General features: G+C 37.8%; 1 protein-coding gene across 5 annotated transcripts in view; it reads right to left on the reverse strand.

The window, feature by feature from the left end:
* Nucleotides 1-1,446: 1,446 nt before the first annotated feature.
* Gtdc1 (glycosyltransferase like domain containing 1) overlaps nt 1,447-10,145 on the reverse strand; it is a 390,109-nt gene continuing 381,410 nt past the window's right edge. For all 5 annotated transcript variants that reach the window (XM_052182443.1, XM_052182440.1, XM_052182439.1 and 2 more), the window contains 3 exons: nt 8,249-8,319; nt 7,455-7,546; nt 1,447-2,575 (listed from right to left, as the gene is read on the reverse strand). In XM_052182443.1, coding sequence (XP_052038403.1) covers nt 2,492-2,575; nt 7,455-7,546; nt 8,249-8,319 — 247 coding nt within the window. In that variant the 3' untranslated portion in view covers nt 1,447-2,491. The remainder of the gene's footprint in view (nt 2,576-7,454; nt 7,547-8,248; nt 8,320-10,145) is intronic.

The following is a 10,145-nucleotide window of genomic DNA, read 5'->3' on the forward strand; positions in this document are numbered from 1 at the left end:
TTGAGCAGTACATGGATCAGCAAAGCTTTTTATTCCTTAGATGTAGGAATATCAAATGTGAATGTATAGCTTTTCATATGCGGTAACTACAATGTAGATTCTCACCTGGTATGGAATGATGAGGACGTAAGTTGATTTGATTTATGAGTGATGGGAAAAATCTCATGCAAAAGTTATATGGAATATCATTATCATAGTTGCCCAAAATCAGGAAAACAGGGCCATGGATGTAGCTTGGTTGGTAGAGTTTTCCTAGCATGCATAGAGCTTTGGGTTCTAATCTCCCAACATCACAAAAGCCATAGTGGTACAAATTCTAGCACCTGGAGGCTGAGGAAAGAGGTCAGGGGGCTCAGGGTCACTCTGGACTATAGAATGAGTTTGAGATGAACTGGGGGAACAGAAGACCCTATTTTGGAAAAAAAAATAAAAAAGGAACTATTTAAATATTTGGGATATACTCTCTGAAGATATTTAATTTTTTTCCCATTAACTAGTTAAAAAGCACCATTGAAAACCAGAGAAACTAAGCATTCTTTCTTGGCCACTTGTGAAAAGCACCTTTTTTTACTGGATCATTTCATTAGAGGATATAAAGTAAAAACTTGCCCAAGAGATGCATCTATAAGCTTCTTATTTACAATGATATCTTTTATTTTGTTTGGATCACCCCTACTTTATTCTGAATTCCAAAGTCTTAGACAAGAAGGGACTTCTGAGAGTTTCTGAGCCCTTTATTGTATGTGTAGGGCAGGGTAGGGTATCTTTGTCTAGTGGCTTCTCAGTAGGCAAGGACAAGACAGTGACTTGGTGGACCCCTCATGCAATGGTTCTCATAGCAGGTGAGAATGACTTTACCCACAGACATCTTGTGGTTTCTGCTGCTTGCATCTCCTGCTATGAAATCTGCAGCTCTCAGGAATTTCCTTCCTGGTTCACTGACCTACATGACTGTCTTTACCCTGAGGATTGTGTGTGGCTCCCTAACCCTGATTGATTTTCTGATTTCTATTTTGATACCTATCACATGGGCTCTGTAGGACTTCAGTGCAACCATCTGCTCCATCTTGGATGACTATTAGACCACCCAGCTCCTCTAGAGAAGAGGGCTGGCCCTTGTCTAGTCACCTCTCTTTGGCTTTTTTCTTGCTCTACAGTACGTAAACGCTATTCATTTCAATAGCCAGGGAAGCTACAATTTACCTGTTAGTAAACAGAAGATGGTTTATCAACAGACTTTACCTTAATGACTACAAATGTTTACCTCCTGCTTTCCAGAATGCAAAGAAAGCCTTGGAAATGTCATAATATGTAACAAACATTTGCAACACAGATCCTTGTTCATCTTTACAAGAGACAATTGTATTCTGTCTTTACTGACACAAGGAAACGTTCAGCAAGAAACACAGATAGGTGCACACACTTAGACATAAATGAATATGCTAATTAAAATTGCAGAGGGCAGTTTATTAAAAATTTATTTTACAATCCAGCCATTTAAAACATCTTTGCACCAACAAACAGAGTAGCTTGACGACAAGAATCATAAGTGACTTATCTCACAAAGAATATATTTATAGTTGGGTGCAAGTATTTTTGAAGAATTTTGTACCAAATTATGTTTCGTTATAAGCATTTTGATTTTTCTATTTTTACCCACAGGGGGAAAAAAAATTTAAAACAAGTATCTCATGTTCATTTTATGGATGAGAGGACTTCACTCACCGAATCTGCCATGTTTGTCCGAATTACAGCTGTTTATCTTGCAAGTTTCTTTAAGATTAATTAAATGCAAATGAAACTCTGTGAATCCTGGGAATACCTGCCAGACCCCTTATTAATACCTTCACTTAAAAACTCCTTTGCCAGAGAGTCATTAATTTGCTAAAAGAAAAGTGCTAAAGCAGCCCTTTGCCTACGGCAGCTTTGAGATGGCTGCCCAATTAGTTCAGGAGCATTCTGATCCTCTTTCTAGACCCTGTGGCCCTTTGAGGACACAAGAAGGCTTCGATGATAACCTGGCAACCCAGGTAGAAACTCAGCCAAGTGTGAGTGTTTGAAGCTGCAGTTTGGCTGCCATCGTGTCGGCAGAAAGAAAGAATTCAGGCACCATGTCATCCAGTACAAAGGATAAAAACGGATTCAACCGGAAATTCAATGTGGCACCACATATGGGATACATGAGTGCGGTTATACAACAGGCCACATATTTTTTTTGAACAGTCTCCTACATGTGATGCCGAGGACATGTGTAACCATCATAACGTCTCTAGGAATCTGTATTTAATTTGAGTTGGGGTGGTGGCAGGGATTGGAGATCTGAAGCCGCCACAGGTTTGTGGCAGATGGCTCTGTGTCAGCTATGACAAGCAGCCAGGCTCGGCTTCCTCTGCAGATTTTCTTTTCTCTCTGATCAGGTAAATATGGGCACACTCTGGAAAGTTCTTCAGATTCTGCCTTAGGCTGCAAGTTTGCGACTTAGCCCCATCTGTCACAAATCTTCCCTGGGTTCTGCTGTGAGCAGAGACCTGAATTTACCATGTAGGGCTGCCCAGGAAAATGGAGCCACTTCACCCTGGAACAAGGGGGAGGAAGAGATTAGAAAACAGTGAATAAGCACAGGCCCCGAGACAGGAGAATGCGGAAACTCATGCTGCAAACTTGCTTCATCTCTCCAGCTCTAACCCCAAAGTCCCTTCACCCCAAGAACGCCTGGCTTCTGACTGCTTTGGTGCCACTGCATTTTAACTGTGAGAGGAGCCCTTGCACATGGGGACACTGCTGCACACATTCCCTGGTTCATGCCATAGATGAAGGCTCTTAGGAGTTCACCACCTTTCTTAACTTTTATACACAAAGGTACACAGTACTTTTACTACACAGCTTTGCCAATGTGAATTCTACTTTTAAGTGGCAAGGACATAAGACAAATGCCTTTACTAGTACATGGAAGTTATAAGGTGCTTCACATTTCCAAATGGGTTTATTCATTATTTCATTATAGCACTTCTTCGGGGGTGGGTGGGTGGGTGGGGAATGCTATTATGGTTGAAAGAAAAAAAATCCAGATCTGCAGATGAGTAATCCACAGGCCAAGAACTTACCTATGGTGAACTGGCCAAAACAGAGCCAAATGGCATAGGAAGGAAAGGGAGGGGAAGGGGAGTAGAGGAAGGGAAGGAAAGGGGAGAGGGGTCAAGGGGAGGGGGAGAACGACAGTATACAGGAGACAGAAGAAAGGAGAGAGCTTTAGACTGAGAGTTGGCATTACACTTCACGGGTGTTGCTGAGAGATTTTGTCTTTAAGATATCACTATAGACCTTTGTGTTTTCTTAGAGAAAAAGTAAGTTTTCAGAGTAGTGCTAATGCTGTTGTGAAACACCTTGTCCACATTTAGACTATATGCTCAAATTAAAATATGACTGTCTCCTCTTAAGGAGAACTTAGAAGCAGCATGGCTGTGGTTTGGATGGCTGGAGCCTGACAGAATTAAGACAACTGCAAATGGCTTTTCTGGGCATTGAGTCTGCTTTGTAAGCATAATCATTGTTTGGAATTAGTTTTAGACAAAAATCTGAAAATTCTTTCCTTCAAATAATAGATTTTATAGGTCTCAACTGTTGAAAAACTTAAAAAGGACAGAGTGAAAATCAACAGTTACCTTCTGAAAACCTTTAAACTACAGGCCATTCTTAAAAAGTAAAAAGACATAGTCTTCTGTTTCCCTGATATACAAGCACACACAAAAACATACACACAGACAAGACACACACACACATACACATATACAGACATACACACATATACATACAAATACACATATACAGATATACACACATACACATACACATACATACCCACATACCCACACATATACAGACATACATATAGACACTTGCTTATATATAACAAAGGTACATGTGTGTGCATGTACACACACAGATACAGACATGCACAGATGCACACATACACTTACAACTCATCGATCAGTTTGTAAATCACAACTCTGGGAGGAGCAGGATGGATGTGAAGCCTCTGCAGTCAGTCCAGGTGGTATCTAGCTTATATACCAGCTCCTCCATGTTCCTATCCTAGTTCAATAGAATAGTAAGAATACTGCTGGTGCTGTAAAAGTCACTGTAAAAGTCCACCTCCGTCTGTTGCACTAGAAATTTGTTTATAGTAGCTGAGTGGTCTAGAGGGCTCTTACTGTGAGGAAGTACACAGTGAGTGTAACTTCCTACCTGGAGCAAGACACAGCTTAGTGTTAGAAGAAAGTCAAAACCTGTGTGTAATTCATACATGTAAACTTTTTTTTTTAATTTTTTTATTCGATATAATTTATTTACATTTCAAATGATTCACATGTAAACTTTTAAAGAAGTGTTTTTTAGATTATTTTAAAAAATAAACCTTCAGATTTTATGATTATTAAAAAACATTTACTTTTTATATGTGCTAGGTTTTTCCAATGATCTTGTATGCCTGTGTATGTGTGTGTGTGTGTGTGTGAGAGAGAGAGAGAGAGAGAGAGAGAGGAGAGGGAGAGGGAGAGGGAGAGGGAGAGGGAGAAAGAGGGAGGGAGGGAAAGGAAGATGGAGACAGAGAGACAGGGAGAGAGATAAATATATACATACATATATATGTGTGTATACACACACACACACACACACACACACACACACACATAGATACATACATATGTATAGAGGTTTGGCCTAAAATCCTTCAGGTGAAAAGGTCGTAGGGTTCTAATGTAGAAAGTCATTTTAAGAAACAAAGGAACACCAAGAGTAAATCAGTTCTGTGTCTGCTTCAAATCTTACAGCCCCCACACTCTCAGTCATATTGAGTGTGTAATGTTTCATAGAAAAAAATTAATATTTTCTCAGATATTAGTGATAATTGTATCCAAAATTAGTATTTTCTTATATGAAAATATTAACTTTTTATATGATGTTAATTCATATAAGGAAATTATATATTAATAGTCTTACCCCAGCCATTACATTTCTAAGTGTGACTCTATGTGAAAAGTCTACTCCAAGATAAATTCTAAAAGGTATAAAGCCCGAATGATTTTCAACATAAACCTTTAACAACATGAAAAGGTGCAAACTGTAAAACTAAGGAGTACAATGACATTCTGTCCTTCTAGATGGCGGGAGCACATGCTACATAAGAGCAAAACAGAACTGTCCGATGGAAGGAGAAAGGAAGAAGAGACAAGACAAGGCTTTAAAAGCCCCTGCACTCTTTTCACACCACACAAAAGGTGCTCTGCCGTGGCATAAGTAAGCAATGGAGGTCGCCCCGCAGGGAAAGGCGGCTCCCTTATCCAGCGGGAGCAGTGCTGCCTGTGGATGGAGGTGTCGAGGCAGCCCCGAAGCCACGGCTGTGACCCACAGCTGTGACCCATGCTATCTCCTCACATTCATTCTCACTCCGAAGACCTGTGCTACTCTAACAAGCCAAGCTTGAGACCATTCCTAGCATTTTTTAATCCAGTGCCTCCTAATGGGGCATTTGTCTTAAAGCTCTCAATTACTTATAATTTTAGATACATTTCTTTAAATTTGGAGAGTAATTTTTAGATAAAATTATTGCTAATATCTATCAATGAGGACATATATGAAGGTGTATCATAGATTTAAAATTAAAATGCATTGAAAAGTACATAAAATATACATGTAAATTCTTATAGATTAGCAATTTATAAAACATTGAATTGCAGGGTTGATTATGTGAAGACTAGAACTTCCCATCAGAGCTAAAATGTAGCAGTTCAAGTATGACTTATTTTTTAAGTACGTGAAGAATTTTGTATATTAACATTATACACCAAGCTAACATTCCTTCAGATTTTTTTCTATTTATTTGTAAAATAAACACTATATCCTAGAAGGGCAGTAATTCTATTGAAAAAGGTCAGCTAGAAATCTGTTTCCTTTCAAACTGCAGACAACTGTTGCAGGGCCTTGTGAAACAGTTGAAGACTCAGATGTGGGGAAACAGGGTTATAGGGTTCCACCCTAACCAACATTAAAACAAATACATTTGATGCTATAACATTATCTATAAACATTTTATGAAAAATCTTCCTAAAGCATAACAAAAAATTGGTATTTTAACTGGGAACTTACTGAAGTAGGTTCACATCACAAATATAACATAAATCCACGTAGGCCAAAATGTCTGCTTCCTAACTTTCACAATCTTCATGTTCTGCCTGCCTGTGCCACAGGGGCTTGAGCAATGCATGTTGTATGTGAACTAAGCTGTGACTGAACTGTGGAAGGCACACACACCAGGGCAACCCTTGGAGGCCTAGGCTCTTTGAGGCTTCACAGGCGCGATGCAGCAGTATCCAGTATGGGCGCCACACTGAGGCCTGGAACTGTACAGTCAGCATTTTAAACTATCATGAGCTACCTTCTGAACCATCGCCAAGTTAATAGACAATGAAAGATAATGAGCTTGAAATTGGGTGTTAAATTGCATTTTTGGTTCTCTCTCTTTTTGCTGAAGTTTAACTGTTTCCTGGAGAAATAAAGTCATGTTTTCATGTACCACTATGTAAACATGTATTTTAGGCCTTGAAACAAGAGAGAGAAAAGGCAGGAGTGTATTTCATACTGAAGGTTATATATTAACAAAGGAAATTAGAAGTTTCTGGGTTATAAACATACTAGATTGTAAACTACACTAGCCTTCTAAAAAAATGAAGACACCATGGTCAAAGACTGTCAAAGGTGAATTATTCCTGGCCTGGTGAGACCTTAGAAACCTTGAGAGCAGACCCCACTTCAGCTCCTTATAGTGTTAGGGGCTCTCTGTGCCATTTCAGCAGTGTAAGAGGCTGGATTCAGGTCAGGGAGAGGTACTGCGGAAGGTACTATTTACACCTTGATGTTTTCAGCTAAGACCCATGGACCTGACTCTAAATAAACAGAATTTTTAATGTCTCATTTTAAACAGGATGAGGGGACTACAACTTTTGAAAGGTGTCCTCAAAAACCAACAGCAAACTTCACTAATGTCATTCAGCTAAATTTTTCAGGACTTAAGATTTCATTGTGATGGGAAGAAAGGCTTATTCTTATTAGTATAATTGGGGACACTTTCCTTTACTTCCTTTTAAACTAATGAGTTACATTAATCCAGGTTCATTTTTATAAGCCTCTTGAGGCTAAATGTACAGGACAGTCATCTTAGAAAACAATAAATTAAAAAGAAAGCATGTCCTGTGCATGACGTGCACGTATTCCCTAAGACCTGGGTTAATACAACTGGCATCCAGTTTAATTAATCCTTGTTAGTGTAACAACCAATACCCCTCCCTAGCATGTTTCCTTTAAACATTAGGATGTTAATTAGATTTTTTTTTTTAAAAATTTTCTTTGTACATTTCTTTGTGGCATTTCTATCATGTAAATTTCTTCTCAATAGCTACCTTATAAAGATGTTTTCTTATAATATCTGGCCTCTTGCAGAAACTCTTGAGCCTTTTTGAAAGCTGTTCAGGTGTGGAATACAGATACTCAGCTGCAGGAAAAACAGATACATTTTTAATGAAACAAAAACCTCAAAGCACACACTCGATATTAGTCACTTTACTAATTAAAAATGCATATTGCTCTGTGCCGCCTCATGTTTTACATTATTTAAGCATGATTTTATAAGGTTACCTCAGCTCACAAGGATGTTTAATGCTAAATAAGACTGTGTAGTTGTGCTGTTTAGACATCTCCTCTGGGTGATTAAAATACATTATTCTAATGCAGCACAATGCATATGTGATATATTTAGTGATGAGAATTTTTCAAAGAACCAGTACTATAGCTGTATGTACTCTGTACAACAGTTGCATATTATTAACTAGTCAATTGTTTAAAGAATTTGGTATGACTTTCAATCTTTGAATTTTCTCTGTGTATATCATTAAAAAAAAAATCTGTTAGCAATTGCAGCAGTACTGACCTGCTTATAAAAATCCATCATTATGAGATGTGTATGCTAACAATAAAGAATGCTATTTGAAAACTTGCTTTTTTTGTTATCTTAAAAGAACAGATGGTAAATATAAGCTTACTCTAATGTATTAAAACACATAAAATTTTCCTTAACACTAACATGTTGACTTGCCAAATAAACAATTGCTCCTACTTAAGTTTATTTTCAAACTTTTAGTTTAGCATGAATCCTGTATTAAATCACAACAAAGAAAAAGCACATGAAAGCAGCTACCTGGAAAGATTTCAGGATAAACCAAGTCTTTGGGACAGAGTGGGTAACAGCCACAGTACACAGCTTCCAACCTGCAGAAATGTAAGAGAGGACAGGGCAGCAGGCATGAGCATGCAGTGAGAAGGATGTGTCTGTCAGACAGCACTGAGAGCCCAGGGCTCACCGGCCGGGCGGCCGGAGACCCTGGTCGGCAGCACGCTGTCAGTGAGTGCCAGCACTGCTCTCTGTGAGTGCGTCTGTGGCCACCCCCGGCTGTCATGGGACAGAACCAACAGCATATGCTTTGTTCACTGAATTAATCAAAGTGCAGCGCTGCATTTTCGTTGTTTCTAAAATACTGTTTAACACATTTTATAATCAGCAGATAAACACATTCAACAACATGGGAAAGTATGGACAGCTTTTCTTAATAATGCTGCAAAGACTCAGAATGTTCATTTTTCAAAAAATGTTTAAATAAAATAGCAAATACTTTAGCAGGGAAGCCGTAGAAATGATCGAGGCACTTTTACAATCTGTTGTGATGGGCATTTTCAGCTCAGGCTCGTGCTTGGAAACAAGTTGTTATTGTGCAGATGTAAAACTCTCCAATTGTGGAAAACTCTTTTTCAGATCATTTTAATGAACATCTTGCTTTTCTGACTAAAAATCAGCTTACTTTCTATTTCATCAGAAAAGAATAGTTTTACTGTTAAACAAACACAAAGTTCTGCATTGAGAGTTTCCCTGGGGACTGTCTCTGGGAGGTTTCTGCCTGTCCCAGTGGCGGGGAAGCAGAGGGAAGGCAGTGCCTCTTGCAGTCCTGCTAGCTTTGCATAATGGCTATTGATCTGGCGTATCATAAACCTTGAAGATACCACTGTCATTTCTGTTGGCTAGAAATTATGCAGTGAAATTCAAAACACTCTTTAAAATATGTTTATTTTATGAGAAACTTTGAATTGCATCCAAAATGTTGACCAAAGGCGGAATTTATTTTGAACTGCAGAATTTTTTCAGTCCAAGAATGATCTGAAGTCATGTCAATGTTTACCTTGTTTATTTACAGTGACAGAGTACATGCAATTTAAACTGTTTTTAAGTGGGTGATGGTTTCTCTATTTTATTATGCTAAACTTAAATTAGTTTAAAGAAAAAGTATTTACTTTGAGCTACAATTTTTGGAAAAATACTATGTTGTTACAAAACACAATAGAGCTGCAAAGGTCTTAGTTACCAAGTATCAATTTCAGAAGACAAGCTATCTAACCCTTTCCTAAAAGTGTAAGGCTTATAAGCACAGCTAAAAATTACACTGTGCTGCAGTACAAATCATTAAAAAAAAAAAACAAAAAAACTTTTGAGCATGTCAGCCTTGATGCACTGCACAGTGCCTGAAGTCACTCAGTTTCCAACAGAAAAGCACATACATATGAACAGTCTCTTACAATTACATAAAAGTAAGAGTAAAGTCACAAGCACTTCAGAAAGTGCAGATTATCTGCTTTTCAATAATGGATTTGAATTATTCTAAACCCAAAAAGAAAATCACAGGCTGATTTGCATTTTGAGTCAACGTATGAATATATACCATACTATTTCCAAAACCAATTAACTATATCATATAATAAGTTCATATAATAATATCATATCATATGATATGTTAATCTACCAATTAACATATCATATAATAAGGCAGGAACAGCATTATTTGATGTAAGAGGGAAAATTAAACAACAACAACAACCTAGATTTTAGTTTGTATTTGCGAATAATCTAATTCATACTTAAGGTTCTAACTCATTAAACAACCAGAACAATCTCTTTTGGCTAATTTTGACTTGTTAAAATACTAGTGTTAATATTTAGCTTGAGATTACATTTTAAAATACATGAGCAAACCTATAATATTTAAAAA

The sequence above is a fragment of the Apodemus sylvaticus genome, chromosome 5 (genome assembly GCF_947179515.1).
Source record: "Apodemus sylvaticus chromosome 5, mApoSyl1.1, whole genome shotgun sequence".
NCBI classification, from domain to species: Eukaryota; Metazoa; Chordata; class Mammalia; order Rodentia; family Muridae; genus Apodemus; species Apodemus sylvaticus.